Source organism: Saccopteryx bilineata, chromosome 3 (genome assembly GCF_036850765.1).
Source record: "Saccopteryx bilineata isolate mSacBil1 chromosome 3, mSacBil1_pri_phased_curated, whole genome shotgun sequence".
In the NCBI taxonomy this organism is placed as follows: Eukaryota; Metazoa; Chordata; class Mammalia; order Chiroptera; family Emballonuridae; genus Saccopteryx; species Saccopteryx bilineata.
The window spans coordinates 161,029,310-161,050,981 of record NC_089492.1 but is presented as its reverse complement, the minus strand read 5'-3'; the positions used below and the strand labels follow the sequence as shown (position 1 = coordinate 161,050,981).

At 45.3% G+C, this 21,672-nt stretch overlaps 1 protein-coding gene across 3 annotated transcripts in view; it reads left to right on the top strand.

Moving 5' to 3' along the window:
• The first annotated feature begins 14,008 nt into the window (after positions 1 to 14,008).
• The window catches only part of PRPF3 (pre-mRNA processing factor 3), a 32,888-nt gene continuing 25,224 nt past the window's right edge, over positions 14,009 to 21,672 (top strand). For 2 of the 3 annotated variants that reach the window (XM_066268051.1, XM_066268050.1), the window contains exons 1-4: positions 14,009 to 14,118; positions 17,704 to 17,893; positions 18,520 to 18,650; positions 20,558 to 20,704. In XM_066268051.1, coding sequence (XP_066124148.1) covers positions 17,749 to 17,893; positions 18,520 to 18,650; positions 20,558 to 20,704 — 423 coding nt within the window. In that variant the 5' untranslated portion in view covers positions 14,009 to 14,118; positions 17,704 to 17,748. Of the gene's footprint in view, positions 14,119 to 17,703; positions 17,894 to 18,519; positions 18,651 to 19,849; positions 19,946 to 20,557; positions 20,705 to 21,672 lie in introns of those variants that run through there. The other variant, XM_066268052.1, reaches the window with a different exon arrangement.

Sequence of the window (21,672 nt, the reverse complement as noted above, 5' to 3'; positions counted from 1 at the left end):
TGCCAACGTATCTGCCTCATCATTCCCAGGATGGGCTAGAGGGGCATGCCCTGTGACATGATATACTGTCACCTGCTTCTGGTGTCCTATTTCCCATAAGTCCTGCCACATGGCCTGACCCCATAATGGACGGTGCATTACCATCCACTGGTTAATGTGCCAAGTAGCAATCCAAAGGGTCAGTCCACGATAGACAGCCCAACTGTCAGTACAGATCACCAGAGGTGAAGGGTCATTATGGGCAACTAGCCAAACAGTTCTTAATTCTGCCCATTGGCTGCTTTGGCCTGTACCCGTGTCCATCCAAATAGTCTCAGTGGCCGGATGGAAGGCGATAGCTGTCCATTTGGCAGGTTGGCCCCTGCTGGAACCATCAGTATACCAGGCATCTTCGGGGATGGGCACCCGCCCCTCCTGGTAAGGACTGACCTCAGGTTCTGCCTCCTGAGCCCCAGTTGCACCTGACTCTAAGGTCGCATAGGTGACTGGACCCAAGACCTCCTGCAGTTCTGCCCTCAATGGGCTGGTGCTAAGAGCACAGCATTGTTGCAGCTAGGCACCCCACTTGGCCAGGGTAGACATTTGGGCCATACCACTACGTGGTTTAGTTGCCCAATCTCTCACCCATCCAGCTATAGGGTATGTTGTTTTGACTGTAACTGGTATTGTGGTTGTAATACTCTCAGTTGCCAGGAGGGCAGCATACACAGCTGCCAGCTGCTTCTCTACTAATGAGTAACGAACTTCAGCACCTTTCCACAATTGGGACCAAAATCCAATAGGTTGCCGTAGGCGCTCTGTCCGCTGCCACAAGCCCCATCCAAACCCCTCTGAGGTTACATGAACATCCAGCTCACAGGGCCTGGCAGGATCAAACACATTCAAGGCCTGTGCCACCTTGACAGCTCTCTTAGCAGCTGCAAATGAACCTTGCGCCTGCTCAGTCCAATCCCAGCGAACCCCCTTTCGAATAAGGTTTTACAAGGGGCGTAGTAACTGAGCCAAATGCGGTATAAATGCTCACCAATACCCCAACAAACCTAAGAATTCCTGTAACTGTTTTACCGTAGTGGGCACGGGGTATGCTTGAATCTTATCTATAACTGCGTCAGGGATAACTTTTGTCTTACCCGACCAGACAACTCCCAAGAATTTAACAGATAACCCAGGTCCTTGTAATTTGTTCTCGTTAACTGCCCAGCCACATGCTTTCAAATGGGATAGCAGGGTAGGGACTGCTTGCTCCAATTCTGAAAGAGAATCACTAGTTAGCATAATATCATCAATATAATGGTACATGCAGACTACCTCTGGCTGTTTCCATTTAGCCAGGTCAGCAGCCACCAGCCCATGGCACAAGGTGGGGCTATGCAAATAGCCCTGGGGTAACACTGTAAAGGTCCATTGTCTCCCTTCCCAACTGAAGGCAAATTGGTCTTGACTCTCTGCGGCTATATCAATAGAGAAAAAAGCATTGGCCAAGTCTGCCACAAAGTGGTATGTCCCCAACTCATGGCTTAGCCGATCCATCATGTTAGCTATCGAGGGAACAGCAGCGTGCAAAGGGGGAACAACTTTATTAAGTTCCCTGTAATCTACTGTCATTCTCCAGGTTCCATCCGCTTTGCGCACAGGCCATACTGGGGAGTTGTAAGGACTGTGTGCTGGCTGGATGATCCCCACCTTTTCTAGTTCAAGGATTGTCCCTGTGACTTCTTCATAACCACCTGGCAGGCGGTACTGCTTGGTGTTAGTCACACGCCGAGGGATGGGTAATTGCAAAGGGGAATGTGATGCATGTCCCCGCAATACTGCCTTCACAACCCTGATCCGCAGCCGGAACTCCCCAGCTGTAGTTTCCAACCACAGTCCTTGCAAGACATCTACCCCCAAAATATATTCAGGAATAGGAGATACATACACCTTATATGGCTTAGGAGGCAGTCTCCCTATCCCCAATGGAATAGTTATTGGCTTCACTTGAACAGTTTGGCCCCCATAACCGTCAATGGCCACTGGGGTCCCAGCAAACCGCTCTGGGTTTCCATAGAGAAGGGAACATTCTGCACCTGTATCCACCAAGGCCAACACCTGTTGTACGTTGGAAGGGGACCAGTGGATAGCCAGTTCCACATGTGGCCTCCGGTCCCCGCCCATCCCTGTTAGACGGGTCCCTTGGCCTTTTTCCTATTCAAACTGGTACAATGGGTCTTGGGAGTTCCCCTCTCCCTCGGCTGTCTCTATCATATAATCTTGTAACCGAGCTGTGCGCGCACCAAAAGTTTTATTGGTAGCTGCTGGGGCCTTTCGTCTCAGTGGCTGGAACTTCTGTTCTGGTTTAAGCTGCCGCCAAAGCTCCAAAAGAATTTTATTAGACTGGCCATCCAATTTCCCCTTATCTGCTCCAGCCGCAATCAAGTCTACCCACATCTGCGTTCGGGTAACCTTTACAGGCCCGTTTCCCTTGTTAGTTGGGGGGGAAACATAGGCAGCAGCCCTCACTGCTTTATGATCCCGAGCGGCCTCCAGCTCTCCCAAATCTGCTACCATCTGTGTAACTGCATTGATGGGCTGCCCCACATAGGGGCCCAAGATAGCCACAAGTGACCCAAAAAGGGCTGACGGGGCGCTAGCAAGGACAAATTCCCTCATTTTGGCCGTAAACACTTCTTCGTCTGGCCCACGAGACCCAGGGTTGAAAACAGCATTCTTCATACCTAGTTCTCAAAGGACCTTTACTAACTCACTGTAGCACTGCCCCGGCAGTTCTCCAGCATTCTGCCAGACCATACGAATGGCAGCCATCACCCATTCTAATAGGGTATGGTCTCCTGGGTTGCCATGGCAGTTCTGAAGACGCTGCCTCAAGGAAGAGTGTGTGGTAATGGCGGCCAATTTCTCCATCTCTGTTCCGGAGAGCATGATGCCATCCACCCCTATATCCCATAATCGTAGTAACCAGGCTACCAGGGATTCAGTAGGTTTCTGCCTAAATTGTGCCCCCAACTCCATCAGCTCTGCCTGGGTATAGGGCCGGACCACAGAGTGTTCCATTACCTGGGCAGGAGGCTGTGGCTGCCCCTGAGGGACTCTTTGTTGCTGGGTTTTTACCTTCTTGGCGACAACTGGTCGGGCTCTCAGTGTGCATATGGCAGCTTCAGCCTGAGCCTTCTCATCCTCAGAAGAGGAGTCGCAAGCGCCTGCTCCCGCTGACTCAAAGCCAATCCACCGGCACGGATGCTGCTGCTCCTTTGGTGACCGTTTAGGCTCCTGTGGCTGCTGGCTTTTGGTCAGAAGCTGAGACTCGAGCTCTTGAATCTGCAGTTGTTTCTTCAACAACTGCCGGTGAAGACGTTCAGCTTCCAAGGTAAACTGCAACTCTCGAACCCGTAATTCCTTCTCCAGTGCTCGCTCCAGTTCCAGCCTTTTCTGCCGTTCTGTTTGTAATTCATGCTGAAGCTTTTGACCTCGGGCAGTTTCCTCTTGAGTAAAAAACATGTAGCCCATGGCCCCTAAAAGGACAGCCATGGGGAGCCAGAGCAGCAACCAGTACTCTATCCCACCCATCAAGGGTGGTGGCTCCATACCAATCTCTGAATCCTGCCGGAAACTACGCCAGTTGTAAGGCCAGGAGCCGTCATCGTGACCATTCACATGCAGGTTCCCATTGGATTCGAGCAGACGATAAAGAAATGGCGGAGTCAGAGGATGGGGGGCCATCCTATTTATTGGTGTCTCACCAAGACAGGCAAACCACAAAAGAAGACAAGGGAAAAGCAGAAAACCAGCTCTTCCCATGAAGGGCAAGGGATCAGGGGAGCCCCTGCAATTGTGATAGCAGGAACTGTGTGTCTGAGCTCCTGGTCTGTCCCACTTTATAGTGTAGAAAACCAAAATCCCTTAATCCAATATACAAACAAGGAAGTCTCCGATACAAAGTCACTTATCCAAGGCATAATTGGATTTCTCATGATAGTGCACCACCCAGATCATACAATCAGTCAAGGGTGTGGGGAAAAGCTTAGTCCCAAAACCAAACCTCAGGCTACAACAACCTGGCCTGCTTATAGCCTGTCCCCCACACCCATTATAAGTCACAAGCGAGCAAACATATATATCATGTTTACAAACTTATTTGACCAACAGTTCCTAAGATTATCATTAGAGGAGACAGCAGAGAGCAGAGAAAGGCCACGTGGAGGAGGCCAGGAGAAGCAGCCAAGATGGCAGAGTGCTGAGTGAGATGCCAGTTTGTGCAGTTTGACTCGGGATAAGGAAGGAGATGGGGAACTGAGGAGAATAAGGCTGGTGAGCTAGAAACCTTTGATTCTAGGAAACTCGGATAAGTCAGTGGTTTTGTGAGCACTGAATGTGATTGGGTTTTGGAGCCCAGTTGTGTTTTTACTTGCCTGCCAGGTGCAAGCTAGGATTAAAGACTATGGCCCATCAGTTCTTGGCTCCGTTGTTTCTTTACCGACTGTCTGTAAGGCCAGGAGCCACCATCGTGGCCATTCACATGCAGGTTCCCATTGGATTCGGGCAGATGATAAAGAAGTGGCAGAGTCAGAGGATGGGGGGGCCATCCTATTTATTGATGTCTCACCAAGACAGGCAAACCACAAAAGAAGACAAGGGAAAAGCAGAAAACCAGCTCTTCCCATGAAGGGCAAGGGATCAGGGGAGCCCCTGCAATTGTGATAACAGGAACTGTGTGTCCAAGCTCCTGGTCTGTCCCACTTTATAGTGTAGAAAACCAAAATCCCTTAATCCAATATACAAACAAGGAAGTCTCTGATACAAAGTCACTTATCCAAGGCATAACTGGATTCCTCATGAGAGTGCACCAACCAGATCATACAATCAGTCAAGGGTGTGGGGAAAAGCTTAGTCCCAAAACCAAACCTTAGGCTACAACGACCTGGCCTGCTTATAGCCTGTCCCCCACACCCAATATAAGTCACAAGCGAGCAAACATATATATCATATTTACAAATTTATTTGACCAACACTGTCCAAATCCAATGCGAACCTGCAAGAGCCGGGTGGCGGCTGTGATGGTGGCCCTGGCCCTGGCTTCTGGCTTTACATCTACGTATGGCAAATATATGAAAAAACTAAGGACTCTTTTAGTCAGGCTTTGGGAAAAGGGAAACTAGGATAAAAAGAAAGTCAACTTAATTGTCACTGGGGGTTAAAGATTTTTAAATCAAGAGTTCTGACTAGAAAGGAATTGTATGGTTTTGATAATAGAAGGTATAAGGTATGGAAATACTTTTGAAAGAAAAAGGAAAAGCAAGTTGTTATGAAGGCCAGTTATTTCTGGATAAGAAAGTGCATGAAAGTTGAAGGTTTATGTAAGTTGTAGAAGGTTTGTGCAGGTTGTAGGAGATTTGTACCAAGAAAAAAGAATTTGTACAGTCAGAAAACTGGTTTTCAAAGAATGTTTAATCAGTCACCCTAGCTAACAATCCTCTACCCTCCCCACTTATTAGGACGACTCTTTCCTCCACCCTGACCATCTGGAGCTCAGAAACAGAGAAACAAAACTGACCCCTTCTATTCTCTATTCACCTTTCAACCTACCTCACCAAATCAGGAGCTTTCTACTCGTGTGGGACCAACACCTATTTGCGTCTCCATACTAATTAGACAAAAACCTGTATCCTAATCTATCTCACCCTAAATATCAACCTAATCCCACCCCATGAGCCTCTTCCAGTTCCTAATACACTATCCATCAATGTAAGGACCAAACAAGCTATACAGGTAATTTCTCTTCTTATTGCTTTAGAAATCTCTACAAAAGTAGATCTAGGGACAGGGGGACTAGCCACACTGCCCTGTCTTATTCCTATTTGCTCTCTCTCTCTCTCTCTCTGAAGCCTAGTGAATTTGTATACATGAACTCAGTGGTTTCACACAAACTGGGCGTCTTACTATTGCCTTTCATTAGTTCACTCACTCTCCTATTTACTTTTCTAACTTTTAAACCCTGCCTCTTATGTTTGTTTACTAGTTTCTTACAGAACCGCATGCAGACCTTCGCCAATCAGACAATTGGAAAAATCTACCTAACCCTACACATCAACCCTGCAACCTGCCCTCATGAAACAGAAGAATCTGAAACCCTGTATCAGCAAACCTACTAAATTCTATCTTTCAACCTCTACAGGTCCCCTAACACTAAAGCTCTCCCATATTCCTGAAGAACTAGGAGAATGAATAGCATTCACCTCTTAATACTTCACATAGTAAGAGGACAAGACCACTGGGTCTTCTTGGCCAAAGAAGAGCCTACAAATGGACATAAAACATTTCTTTTTAACTCAAGCTAACTGCTCTCTCCAGGGCTGCCAGGAAAGAATATCTCTAACTTTACCATGAAAGAACTTTCACACACACACCCCATACAACCCTCCTTATCTCTGCATTCCTGATCTCCAAATACTTGCCTCTTTCTTTATTAAGTTTCTACAGGCCAGGATGAGAGAAATCTCTAGGATTACCTACAATCAAATGCTTCTATACTCCTATTCCCCAATACCCCAAGGAGAACTTCACGAGGAAATATCAAATAGGTAGGGATAACAGCAGGAAGAAGCCGCCCCTCAGCCCGAGAAGTTCCCTCCTGAATGTTCTCCAAACCCTCTTCCTTTTTAACCACACATATTCAATCCTTCTAAAAAACATACACCAACAGGTTTCCTGTATCTTAAAATCTCCACATGTCCTCCCACTCGAGGGGAACCAGACCAGCACGTCTCATGAGACTCATCCAGGAGACCATGGATCACCATGTCACTCTGTCCACTCGGCACTAGCAGCAAGCAACTAACAATTATTACCTCACAGGTTTTCAGAGACATCTCCTGGTTCAGACCTCACAGCATAGAAATTGACGACCTTCTGAACTGGATGGGGGTCTTGGCTTGGCAAGGTTCCCTTCTCAAGTTCTCTCCAGAAGAAGCAATAATTTTCCAATTTTTTCTCCTCTTTCTCCTCATTACCCCTTACCATATATTATAAAATTAATAACGGCCTTTCTTTTATATGTAACCACAGAGTTGAGTAATGATAGATACGTGAGTTCCAAACTGCCCTCTCAATGTTCCGCTTATCTGTCAGACCTCACCTTTACTGGACTAATGACCCTGAGACAGAGGAATTCCAAAAAAGCTGAGAAGCCGCCCCAAGGAGGGGCTCCGGACATACCAGGACTTTTGATTCAACACTCACATGCTCGAAGCCCCCCAAGGAGGAGCATTCCGGACATACCAGGACTTTTGCCTCAGTATCCCCTCAGGCTCTCCCAAACACTACATAACTCGCCGCTAGTCTGTAACCCGGTGCACTTCTCCTGGAGGGGTGCCCCAGCAGGTCTTTCTCCTCTAATAAAGCCTACACATCTGGTGATCGAGTGCCGTCTCATTCTTACAGAAGGGAGAGATGAGAAGCACCAATTCATTATAGCATCTTAGTTGTTCATTGATTGCCTTCTCATTGATTGCCTTTTCTACCATCCATCTATAGCTTTATTTCTCCACCATCCCTCCATATGAGAAGGTAATGAACAACTAAGCCACTCAGCAGACCAAGTGACCCCTTGCTCAAGCCAACAGCCTTGGGCTCAAGCTGGTGAGCCTTGCTCAAACCAGATGAACCCATGCTCAAGCTGGCAACCTAGGGGTTTCAAACCTGGGTCCTCTGCATCCCAGTTCAACGCTCCATCCACTGCGCCACCTCCTGGTCAGGCTTACAGTACTCTTTTGAAGTAGATTCTTTTTTTATTTTTATTTATTTATTTTTTTGTATTTTTCTGAAGCTGGAAACGGGGAGAGACAGTCAGACAGACTCCCGCATGCGCCCACCAGGGGGCAACGCTCTGCCCCTCCGAGGGGTCGCTCTGTCGCGACCAGAGCCACTCCAGCGCCTGGAGCAGAGGCCAAGGAGCCATCCGCAGCGCCCGGGCTGAGGAGCCACTGAGCTATTTCACCCCCAGGCGCTGGAATAAAGTACCAAAGGCTACAGAATTAATATTAATGTTTTAGGAGGCTTGGAGAACATTTTATTAATTTGGGTTAAGGTGTGCAGAGAAATTGTGAGAATAGTCTCTGTACTGTGTGATTGGCATAACCAGGATGGCTCTTGCCATTGTATTGTAAATGAAAAGGGAAGGAAAGCGTGGATTCCCTGACATTCCACCACATCTGTGGGGAAAGGAGTGAATGGCTAGCCAGGTGCAGGAAGGGAAAAGCCAAAATAAACCTTTTCTTATAACTATGAGCCATTTGCGGGCATTTGTCCCCATGGAAACTACCTCTCTTATGTAAATGAATGTGGTTAATACCTCTGACTCTGGACAGAGAGATGGCCTATGAACACTAGAAAATATAGGAAGGCCTTTTAATATGTAAAGAGGTATCTTTCTACCATTGTGTTGACTTGTAAATTTTGTTTTCTCCAAAATGATGTATGGTTTGCAAATTGAAAGTGGTCCTATCATGTTAAAGGACATATGACTATAACCAATAGCGGTAAGGGGCTCCTAATTGCAATTTTTGCTTCTGTACTTCCCACTTACAAAACTATAAAAACTAAGTAGAACAAAGGGCCAGCGCGCTCTCCATCAGATTTCTGTTGGAGTTCCCGCCGCTTGGCCAAGCTAGACAATAAAGCTTTAATGTGTAAACGATGGACCTTGTTCCTGTCTTCCATATTTCGGGTCCCTCCGAATTTGGATTAACAGGGCCATCTTTGCTCCAATGGAGCCTCGCTGCAGGAGGGGAAGAGAGAGACAGAGAGGAAGGAGAGGGGGAGGGGTGGAGAAGCAGATGGGCGCTTCTCCTGTGTGCCCTGTCCAGGAATCGAACCCGGGACCCCTGCACGCCAGGCCGACGCTCTACCACTGAGCCAACTGGCCAGGGCCTTTTTAATTTTTTTTTTATTTTGACATTTTATTTATTCATTTTAGAGAGGAGAGAGAGAGAGAAGAGCAGAGGAGCAGGAAGCATCAACTCCCATGTGCCTTGACCAGGCAAGCCCAGGGTTTCTAACCAGTGACCTCAGAGTTCCAGGTTGATACTTTATCTACTGCACCACCACAGGTTAGCCTGAAGTAGAGATTCTTATTCTCATTTTATAAATTAGTAAATAACTTCAAAAATTAACCTGAAGGAATCAGCTAGTAACAGAGAGACTAAGAATTTAAACCCATCCAATTCCAAATATTGGAGATAAAATTAGTTCCTAATAAAACATTTCCCAGCCTGGCTGTTTGGCTCAGTGGTAGAGCGTTGACCTGGCGTGCAGAAGTCCCGGGTTTGATTCTCGGCCAGGGTACACAGGAGAAGTGCCCATCTGCTTCTCCACCCCTCCCCCTCTCCTTCTTCTCTGTCTCTCTCTTCCCCTCCCGCAGCGAGGCTCCATTGGAGCAAAGATGGCCCGGGCGCTGGGGATGGCTCCTTGGCCTCTGCCCCAGGTGCTAGAGTGGCTCTGGTCGCAACAGAGCGACGCCCTGGAGGGGCAGAGCATCGCCCCCTGGTGGGCGTGCCAGGTGGATCCCAGTCGGGAGTCTGTCTGACTGTCTCTCCCCATTTCCAGCTTCAGAAAAATACAAAAAAAACCCCAACAACAACAACAAAAAACACATTTCCCTCTGGGGAATTGAACCAAAAGGTTAAAGGAACTTAAAGCTTACAACTCTGCAAAGTTGGAACTCACTAATCTATTCAACAGACTTTTTTTTTTTTACACGAGTGAAAGAGTGAGAGAGAGGCAGAAAGGAAGAGAGATGAAAATCATCAACTTGTAGTTGTGTGCCTTTAGTTGTTCATTGGTTGCTTCTTATACAGCTGAGCCAGTGACCCCTTGCTCAAGGCAGCAACCTTGGGCTCAAGCCAGAGACCTTTGCACTCAAGCCAGCAATCTCAGGACCACCTCAGCGCCACAGGTCAACTCTCCATCCACTGTACCAAGACTGGTCAGGTGAAAAGATTTATTCATTTTTTTTAATACAGAGAGGGAGAGAGTCAGAGAGAGGGATAGATAGGTACAGACAGGAACGGAGAGAAATGAGAAGCATCAATCATTAGTTTTTTGTTGCGACACCTTAGTTGTTCATTGATTGGTTTCTCATATGTGCCTTGACCGGAGGTTACAGCAGACCGAGTAACCCCTTGCTGGAGCCAGCGACCCTGGGTCCAAGCTGGTGAGCTTTTGCTCAAACTAGATGAGCCCGCGCTCAAGCTGGCAACCTCAGTGTCTCGAACCTGGGTCCTCCAAATCCCTGTCCGATGCTGTATCCACTATGCCACCACCTGGTCAGGCAAAAGATTCATTTTTTATTTCAACAAATTATTTAATTGTGCCAGATGCTATTGTAGGCATTTAAGATATATTAATGATGTCCTGGCTCGGTAACTCAGTAAGAGCATCATCCCAATACACCAGGGGTCCCCAAACTTTTTACACAGGGGGCCAGTTCACTGTCCCCCAGACCGTTGGAGGGCCGGACTATAAAAAAAACTATGAACAAATCCCTATGCACACTGCACATATCTTATTTTAAGGTAAAAAACCAAAACGGGAACAAATACAATATTTAAAATAAAAAACAAGTAAATTTAAATCAAGAAACTGACCAGTATTTCACTGGGAACTATGGGCCTGCTTTTGGCTAATGAGATGGTCAATGTGCTTCTTTCATTGACCACCAATGAAAGAAGTGCCCCTTCTGGAAGTGCAGCAGGAGCTGGATAAATGGCCTCAGGGGGCCGCATGTGGCCCGCGGCCGGGGCTGTAGTTTGGGGACCCCTGCAATACACAATGGTTGCTGGTTTGATCCCCAGTCAGGGCACATACAGAAACAGATTGATGTTTCTGCTTTTCTCCTGCCTTCTCTCTCTAAAAATCAGTAAATTAAAAATTTCAAAGATATATTAATGACAATGTTTCCTGCTTTTAAGGAGTTTATATTATAGTAGAGGGAGTCAGATGATAAACAGTAAATATAAGTAAATTCTCCAGTACTAGTACAATAGGTGGTGATAAGTACTATGGAAAAAGAAAAAATCATTGGGGGAATCAAGAGTACCAGTCTTCAGTGCAGCGAACCAATGTGGGTAGTAATTCCAGGTCCTGAGTGGGAAACGGCGTAAAATCAAGAAAATACGCTTGAAGAACAAAAGGATGGGTTCAGGAGGGCTCTGCAAAGTTGCTAGCAAGAACAGAGCGTGCTCCACGACCAACTGCTTCTTGCTTTATTTATAGGGAAAGTAAGGCCATTAGCAAATCAGAGATCCCCGATCACATTTCCAAGGCAACTCAATAATTTTACCAAATGCAGAAACCCCCACCATACATAACATCTCAACTTCACATAAAACAAAGGATAGAAGAAACTTGCCTGCAGTCTTTCCAAGGGACATGGGGGGTAGTGTAAATAATCCAGCACCACAGCTTAACAGCCTTTTGCAACTTCACAGACCAAGTGAGGTGGTAGGTTGGGTAGACTATCCGCTTACAGCCAGTTCCCCACACCTCGGTCCCCCAAAAATCAAAACTGCAAAAACCCTGTTGGCTTTTCAGTCCTCAACACTTCGGAATTAAATAGGGTGGTCAGAAAAGTCATCACTTATAGTTACTTTGAATAAAAATCTGAAGAAGATGAGGGACCAAAACATGTAGATATCTAGATAAAGAGCAATCCAGGCAGAAAGCAACAAGTGCAAAGGCCTTGCTTGACCTTGGCATTATTCTTTGCATGTCCAAGGAACAAAAAGGGGTCAGGATTCTAGAGCTGAATAAGTGAAGAGAAGAGTAGCAGTAAATAAGATCACAGAGGTAAGGAGTGAGACACATCTTAGAGGGCATTTTACTCAGTGATATGGAAAGCCAGAGGGAATAGTTTTGAGCAGGGGAGTAATTTGACCTTTCTGATGTGTTAACATGATCACTATAGTACCTACTGTACTACTACTAGTACTAGATAATTTACTTATGTTTATGTGACAACACTAAAAGATGACAAAGTAGAAGCAAGAGAAAGCAGTTAGGAGACTACTAAAATAATTTAAGCATAAAAATGGTAGTAGTGGAGATGATGAGAAGCAGAAGGGGTTCTATATATATTTAAAGAAGGGCCAATGGAACAGAGGAGTCCAGGATGACTCAGATTGGCATACATAACTGTAAGAATAGATTTGCCATTAACTTAGACAAGGAAGACTGTACTGGGAGCTGGGGTGTTTTTTATGGGAGAGGGCTGGCGTAGAATCAAGAGTTTAATTTTCATTGTGTAAACTGTCATGTCTATATAAGTAGATATAAGCAATATTATAATATCTACAATAGAGATGGCTATTATACATTCATGTAGGGAATTGGACATATCAATATCTATTGTGTACTGACCAGGTGGTGGCGCAGTGGATAGAGCATTGGACTGGGATGGGAAAGACCCAGGTTTGAGACCTCGAGGTTGCCAGCTTGAGAGTGGTCTCATCTGGTTTGAGCAAAGCTCACCAGCTTGGACCCAAGGTCGCTGACTTGAGCAAGGGGTCACTCGGTCTGCTGAAGGCCCGCGGTCAAGGCACATATGAGAAAGCAATCAATGAACAACTAAGGTGTCGCAATGAAAAACTGATGATTGATGCTTCTCATCTCTCTCTGTTCCTGTCTGTCTGTCCCTATCTATCCCTCTCTCCGACCCTCTCTCTGTCTCTGTAAAATAAATAAATAAAAATAAAAATAATATATATATATTATGTAGATTTATTATACTCTGTGAGAAGCACTGTTTTGGTGTTTTTTTATTTTTTTGTGTTTTTTTTTTTACAGAGAGAGGGATAGATAGGGACAGACAGACAGGAACGGAGAGAGACGAGAGGCATCATCAGTTTTTTGTTGCGACACCTTAGTTGTTCATTGATTGCCTTCCTATATGAGCCCTGATTGTGGGCCTTCAGCAGACCGAGTGACCCTTGTTTGAGCCAGCGACCTTGGGTCCAAGCTGGTCAGCTTTGCTCAAACCAGATGAGCCGGCGCTCAAGCTGGTGACCTTGGGGTCTCAAACCTGGGTCATCCACATCCCAGTCCGACGCTCTATTCACTGCGCCACTGCCTGTTTTGGTTTTTAAATTTAAGTTATTGATTTTAGAGAGAGAGAGGAAGTGTGTGTGTGAGAGAGAGAGACCTGTTTCTGTATGTAGCCTGCCTGAAAATCCAACCAACAACCTCTGTGCATCAGGATGATGCTCCAACCAACCCAGCTATCTGGCCAGGGAGAGAAGTATTGTTTTTAGATGCATTACCCGGAGTCACTTTTGTCTTCCCAGCAGACCAATGAGATGAGGTGTTTTTTTTTTTACAGGTGAGGAAATAGAAGGCTTAAGTAATTTGCTTAACGTCACACTAATAAATGGGTTAATGTCACAACTAATGTATGGAAGAACTGGAATACGAATCTAAGCAGTCCAGCTTTAAAGCCTGTGTTCTTACTTAATCGTTAAGCAATATTGAATCTCAGAGGATTCCTGGCACATACTAGTAATCAATAAATATTCGTCCCGTCAATTAATGAATGAAACAATAAAAGGCAGGGTAGGGGCACTGCTATCTTCAGAGCCTGGGTGGTTGGTCTCTAGCACCAATGTTAATTTAACTAAGGGAGAAAGGTTAAGGAAGACGTGGCTAATCCTAGTGATGTCGAGTCTTTCGGAGGGTTGACTTTTTATTAGGAAGGCCGCGTTTAGCCTCACTTTTAGTTCTAGCATAACTCGAGCGCAGATAATTTCCAAACTAGGAATACTACAGCAGCCCAAGTTCTGCTTCAGGCCACATTAACTTTGCAGTAATTCACTTAATAGATATATCTGGGGTAAACCAAGTAGGCGGGAACTTCCGTGGTGCAACCTTAGGGCTCCATCACGCATGCGCTCCGAGGCCGGGACCGTAGTTACTACGGCTGCGCAAGTCAGCAGCTCAGCTCTCCCGCGTCACGTGTTGGAGGCCCGCGGCGTGGAGGCGGCGGTGGCGGTAGCTACGGCAGGCCGTAGGGCGATCGGGTTTCCGGTTCCGGTGTAACGTTCGGACTCCGTCTCAGGGGCTGAAGTTTGTGAGGTGAGTAGTGGTCCCGGGCCCAGGGAGGGTATCCTCCGGTCGGAGCGCCCGGGGCCAGAGCTCAGTGCACGAGGAGGACCGAAGCGGAAGGTTCTGTGGGGAGGCAGCTGAGATAAGAACAAGGTTCCGTGGAGAACGGGTTGGAATGAGATTGTTGAGAGGAAAAGGGCGGGGGCGGGAAGGGGACGGGGTGAGACGAGCTCAGAGATAAGTTTGGGTAGAACAGTGAAGTGGGGACCGGTCGCGAGACGGAGGGAGCAAAGACAGGAATGGGGGCCTTGGGGTGAGTCGGGTTGTACTGAATACGAGCACGGAATAAGGAAACTCTTCAAAAGGTTGGATTCTGCTACCTGCTCATTCCGAGATCATTCTGCCTTTCTCTCCTTCCAAACCAAAACACTCGCCCCCCGCCGGTATTGTCCAACATTTGATTAATGACAAAGCTAGTTACTGTTGGAAACTTTCATGTTTGCTAACTGCCTATTTAGTTTGCACATTTATTTCATGGGGTATTGGGTTGAACATCTGTTAGTACACATCTGACAGCGGCACCTCATACATTGCTTTGGGTTTTCAAATTGCTTACACTTTCTCGCCTGTGATTCAATTGTACTAGGATATGAGAAGCCTCATTAAGCTGAGGATTCTTGTCTGTTTTGCTCACTGCTGTATGTATCCTCAGCACCCATTATGGTGCTTGAAACTTAGTAGTTATGCAATAACTATTTATTGAATGAATTAAGTACAGTGCAGGTGTGGCGGTTGTCCTCAGTTTGTATGAAGAATAAACTGAGGCTCAGAGGAATCACTTGCCCAAGGCTGCTAAATAGTAGAGCTTGGTGTTGCAGCTGTTCATTGTGAGCTCTTTCTTCACTCTCTGTGGTATCTGAATATGCTTCTTTTGAGCAGTGCACATGTAATATGTGGCGATTGGTAAGTTATACTGCTGTCTCAAGATGGGTGAAGAGAGTCACCATAGAACTGTTCAAATGTGTCACGGAGGCAAAAAATCTTTCACTTCTAGTTTCATGACTTTAATCTACTAGCTTCATATGGTTATATCAAAATTAGGTACTGTATAGCAACAGATCTTAAAGAGACTAAAGCTGCCAAGAAAGTAAAAGTTAACTGGAGTGTATCTTTTAGGAGAAAAGATGCCTTAAAACATCTTGAGGCCCTGGCCGGTTGGCTCAGTGGTAGAGCGTCAGCCTGGCGTGCAGGAGTCCTGGGTTCGATTCCTGGCCAGGGCACACAGGAGAAGCGTCCATCTGCTTCTCCACACCCCCCCTTCCTCTCTGTCTCTCTCTTCCTCTCCCACAGCCAAGGCTCCATTGGAGCAGCATTTGCCCGGGCTGAGGATGGCTCCATGGCCTCTGCCTCAAGTGCTAGAATGGCTCTGGTCGCAACAGAGCAACGCCCCAGATGGGCATAGCATCGCCCCCTGGTGGGCAAGCCGGGTAGATCCCGGTTGGGCGCATCCGGGAGTCTGACACTCTTCCCCGTTTCCAACTTCAGAAAAATACCAAAAAATAAAAAATAAATCTTGAAAGAGGCCCTGGCTGGGTAACTCAGTTGGTTAGAGGTTGATCCCAAAACGCCATGATTGTGGGTTCGGTCCCCGGTCAGTACACATACAGAAATCTACCAATGGCCTCACCAGGTGGTGGTGCAGTGGAGAGAGCGTCAGACTGGGGCACAGAGGACCCACGTTCGAAACTCCAAGGTCGCTGGCTTGAGCACAGGCTCACCAGCTTGAGCACAGGGTCGCTGGCTTGAGTGTGGGATCATAGATATGACCCCATGGTCGCTGGCCTGAGCAGGGGGTCACTCTGTCTGCTGTAGTCCCACGGTCAAGGCACATTTGAGAAAGCAATCAATGAACAACTAAGGTGTTGCAACGAAAAAGTAATGATTGATGCTTCTCATCTCTCTCCGTTCCTGTCTGTCTGTCCCTGTCTATCCCCCTCTCTCTCTGTCTCTGTTAAAAAAAAAAAAAGGTCTTGTAAGATTGATTCCCAGATAAGACCTTGATATGTGGTGCTGCTGGGAGGAAGTTAGCTTGGAAAGAAGTTAGCTTGGAAATTGAGGTCAGTATCATTTATTGTCTTTTAGGGATTGTGAGGGAAATAAAATTTTCTTTATGCCCATGAGGAGTTTTGAGATTTAGGTTATCAAAATGTAAACACAAATAATGTTTAAGGATTATACTAACTTGCATTAAATAAATTAAGAATTTGTTGTAAATAGTCCTTTATGATAGTGTGTTCTCTGCTAAGCTAAAATGTTGGAGAATAAAGGTGAAAAGGCAAAGAGAGAGAACACCCAAAATGAAGGTATTCTTTTCTGAGCTGAGGTATTACTCAAGTGAACTGACAGACCCTGTAGAACACGAGAGAAAATTCTCTGGATACAGAATTCTCATTGGGATTAATATGACTTCAGAGAAATGTGATAAACAATCTTATGGGTTATGAGCTTGAATATAGGATATCTGACCTGGATAAGCCCTCCCTTATTTACATCTCTTAAAAGAAAAAAATCCTATAGGTCAGAGCTGAGTTAAAGAATACCTACTTAGGCTGACCTGTGGTGGTGCAGTAGGATGAAGCCTCGACCTGGAAGTGCTGAGGTCGCCTGTTCGAAACCCTGGGCTTGCCTGGTCAAGGCACATATGGGAGTTGATGCTTCCAGCTCCTCCCCCCCCTTCTCTCTCTCTGTCTCTCCTGTCTCTCCCTCTCCTCTCTAAAATGAATAAATAGGCCCTGGCCAGTTGGCTCAGCGGTAGAACGTCGGCCTGGTGTGCGGGGGACCCGGGTTCGATTCCCGGCCAGGGCACATAGGAGAAGCGCCCATTTGCTTCTCCACTCCCCTCCCCTCCTTCCTCTCTGTCTCTCTCTACCCCTCCCGCAGCCAAGGCTCCATTGGAGCAAAGATGGCCCGGGCGCTGGGGATGGCTTCTTGGCCTCTGCCCCAGGCGCTAGAGTGGCTCTGGTCGTGGCAGAGCGACGCCCAGGAGGAGCAGAGCATCGCCCCCTGGTGGGCGTGCTGGGTGGATCCCAGTCGGGCGCAAGTGGGAGTCTGTCTGACTGTCTCTCCCCATTTCCAGCTTCAGAAAAAAAAAATACAAAAAAAATAAAATAAAATGAATAAATAAAAAAAATTTAAAAGAAAAAGAATACCTACTTAGAAGTAGGAGGAATAGAAAAGTTGGCCTCTGGGTGGACTTTTTGCAGTCTTGTTTTTATAAATTTGCCAGTCCTTGTTGATACAACAGGGTCAAAAAAGAAGCTAGAATTCATTTCTCAGACTAGATTATTCCAGGGTTCGTTTGCCCTACAGATTTCATTGACCCACTGATACCAAGTTAGGGTTAAAAATCAACTGGAATATAGTTCTTTCTGCTATGAAGTCAGGGTTTTAGGAAAGGTATGTGGCTTTATGTGGCTTGAAATGAAGTGGAGGAACTTGCCTAAGGATTGTGAATAGGGGTGGGAAAGGCATTCCTGATGTGCTAACTAACCATTACCTGGAATCACTAGTCTTTTCCTATATACTCTAACTTAAGTCTTCCTGATTTCTTCTTAGGTGTAGGATTGAATCCCATTTGAGCTACTCTCCTTTTTCTGAAGAATGGCACTGTCTAAAAGGGAGCTAGATGAGCTAAAACCATGGATAGAGAAGACAGTGAAGAGGGTACTGGGTTTCTCGGAACCCACAGTGGTCACAGCAGCACTGAACTGTGTGGGGAAGGGCATGGACAAGAAGAAGGCAGCTGGTATGTATCTTTCTGGATCTTATGGCTTAACATATAAGTGACCCAAACCTGAACTTCCCCAAAAAGGTCAGGCTACATTTTATTTTTTCTTGCATTATAATGAAAATTCCTCAAATAATTTTCCTTTTTTTTCTCTTTTTGTGACATATTTTGAATCACAGTCTGACTTCCTTTGAGCACTGTACTGAATTACTTAAGTTAAATTTACTTAGTAAATATGCTAAAGTGAAGTGGGTACATTCAGATTCAGGTTGACATCTACACATGCAGAAGTCATTAAATACATGAAAAAGTTGAAGGAGGTAGATTTTGTTAATGGTTGTCTCCTACAACATGCTATTTGAGAAGAGTTAGGGAGATTTTTCATCCTAAAGTTTGATGCTCAACTTAAATAGATTGCTCTGACTATGCTACTTCCTACTCTAAAATATTATAACTATGTTTTTACCTCATAGGGTGAAATCGTTCAGTGTAAGAAATTTTGGGGAGTTCTACAAAGAACTTAAGGAAGCATTTCCCTCCACCTAGGGATAAATTTCCAGTATTGATGTCCGTTATATGCCTGGTATTAGACTAAAGTAAAGTACTCTTACTTTTCAACCCTGCCACCTCTATTTTTCTCTCAGACCATCTAAAACCTTTTCTTGATGATTCTACTCTCCGATTTGTGGACAAATTATTTGAGGCTGTGGAGGAAGGCCGAAGCTCTAGACATTCCAAGTCTAGCAGTGACAGGAGCAGAAAACGAGAGCTAAAGGTAGGTTACAGTTAACTATCTGATAACTCAGGAGTATTTTGAATGGTAACAAAGTTGCTGAGCTTACCGGGTTCACACTTTGATATCCACTATTAGAATATCTAATATTCAAGAGAGGTACTTAGACCTTAAAGCAGAGGGGTGATCTTGTATTACCACCATCTTATGAACTACTTAAGTTAATAAGTTGAAATATTCCAAGAAAACAATTGGTAGTTTTGTCCTTTTGCATAGATAGTTTTGGTTCTCATGTTTCCCTGTGTCTTTTTCCCTTTACTACTATCTATAGATTCACTGATCTAAGATTTTATGCTTTGATTTATTTGATGCCTAATAGATCGCTTCAGAATGTGACTCCACCGCTACCTGAGATGTGGATCTCGTTGTTGCTCCTTTATAGGGGTTTCTCTGTAATGGACTGTAGATGGCATACCTGACAACAGTTAGTATTTACTATATGTCTGGAAAGCCTGCCATTTTTGTATGTAGCTTATGCTTGTCATCTGGCCCCATAAGTAGCGTACAGAAAAAGACCATGGTTACTCTGTTACCTACTTCACTTTCTATTCTATTGCTAATTGGTCATGGCCTCTGGGTATTTGCAGTATCAAGTAGATGATCTTTATCTCTTTTCTCTCTTTTCTCTGTCTCTTTTTTAAAAATCTTTTCTGTGACTCCCATCAAAACTTCCAAAATGCTTTTGATACCGTGGCTTCCTATTTCTTTTCCTGAGGCACAAATGGTGAATAGCAGTGTCTTCTTGGTCCCTGGCTAGGTTATGGAACCACTGTGTTTAGGGCATTGGAAGGTGATCAGAGGAAAAAGAGATAGTCTTCCAGGTAAAGGAATTTGCAACTTAAGGGTTGGGGTGGAGGAAGTACAACAAAATAAAGTCACAAATGATAAAATCTGTGTAGCACTTTCATGTAAATTTTTGGGTTGACTGTAGACTTTTGTTGAATTTTAAAGGGGAATGTTTGATCCACAGTATATACACAGATCTGTAGAATGAAGATTAGTTATGATAGGGCATGCTATTGTGTAAGTGCTGAGGGAATGCTGAGGTTGGGTGGGATTAATAAAAATGGTTTCTTGAAGTAGGAATTTAGATAGCCCTGGGATACGGGTCCCATTTTAGTCCATTCAAGTCCCTATCCCACACAATATATTATGGGAGAGTCCTTTCTCTTGAACTGTAGGAGTTCCAGGAAGCGCTCGCCCCTGGCCGAGGATATGTCCTTGCAAAACACGAGCCCTCCTAGTGAAGAGGGGATGTCACCCAAAGCCTACCACCGGTGTGTACATTTGCTTTTTCCCATTGTCCCTTCCAGTTGGCCACTCTTGGTCATGTTAAATTCGCCTTACAAATTAGTCGACACATTTAAGTTCCCATTGTTTGATAAGAACAAATTATTACTGGGGAATACTGAAAAAGAAAGAGAAAGTCCCTGTCCAGAAGAACTTATACTCTAGTTGGGAGAAAATACTAACATTGAAAGACTTAACACTTGGCAAGCAGAACCTAATTTTACATAGTACGAACAAAACTGTTAAGTGTTAAGAGGAGGTGAAACAACAGTGGGATGAGATTATTAATGAGGAAAACTTCCTAGAGGAAGTGAGGTTTAGGTAGGATTTAGAACAGGGATGTGGAAAAGTTGAGGGAGATCATTACACATGTGAGCATTAGCATTTGCAAAGACTTTGAGATGGGCCATTTATAAGGACATGGGGATGAAATTTGCTTGACTGGAGTGGGAGAAGGATGAAGTTGGGTGAGATGGTCCATTTGGTAGAGGGTCTAGAAGACTGTGGGAATACCACAAAATGCTGATAGGAACTAGGATGATTCTTCTCTTCTCCCATGGGCAGGGATACAACTCTTCTTTCATCTTGGGTTCCCTTAGGAAGTGTTTGGTGATGACTCTGAGATCTCCAAGGAATCATCAGGAGTAAAGAAGCGACGGATACCCCGTTTTGAGGAGGTAGAAGAGGAGCCAGAAGTGATCCCTGGGCCTCCCTCAGAGAGCCCTGGCATGCTAACTAAGCTCCAGGTTAGCAATTAGGAACTGGAAACAGTGGTTTTGTGAATTGAAGCAAGACTTGCATGGGTTCATATTTCTTGTGAGTTAGAAATAAATTAGTGTTTAGTATTGGGGACCTTTGATTTCCTGTTTCATGTTTCATCATTACTTGGGTTAACCAGGAGTATTCTGGTTGTAGGTTAATAAAATGACATTTACTGAGCACCTATTATGTAACTAACAAGGTGTTGCATACTTCATTTGCCCAATTATCTACCTCATTGGGTCACTTAGAAAATTATGAAATCAGAGCTCAGCTTCAAGGCAGAGGAAGATTTCCAAATATAATGCAGGGAAGGTATAATAAACTTAAATAATTTCAAGTTGACTTTGATTTTTTTTAATAGGAATTATCTGTGTTATTTTAAGCAATTTTGATACTGCATAAGTAGTAACTTTCTTGTGCCATTTAAACTTTCTTGGAGAGGAATAGAATGTACTTATATATATGGCTGGGCGGGTGGGTTTGCTTATATGATATTTCTGAAAGGAAAGAAACTGATAATGTTTTTTTGTTTTTTTTTTCCATTTTTCTGAAGCTGGAAACAGGGAGACAGTCAGACAGACTCCCGCATGCGCCCGACCGGGATCCACCCGGCACGCCCACCAGGGGCTACGCTCTGCCCACCAGGGGGCGATGCTCTGCCCATCCTTGGCGTCGCCATGTTAGGACCAGAGCCACTCTAGCGCCTGGGGCAGAGGCCACAGAGCCATCCCCAGCGCCCGGGCCATCTTTGCTCCAATGGAGCCTTGGCTGCGGGAGGGGAAAAGAGAGACAGAGAGGGAAAGCGCGGCGGAGGGGTGGAGAAGCAAATGGGCGCTTCTCCTGTGTGCCCTGGCCGGGAATCAAACCCGTGATAATGTTTTTTATTTGTTTGTTTTTTTTGGTATTTTTCTGAAGTTGGAAACGGGGAGGCAGTCAGACAGACTCCTGCATG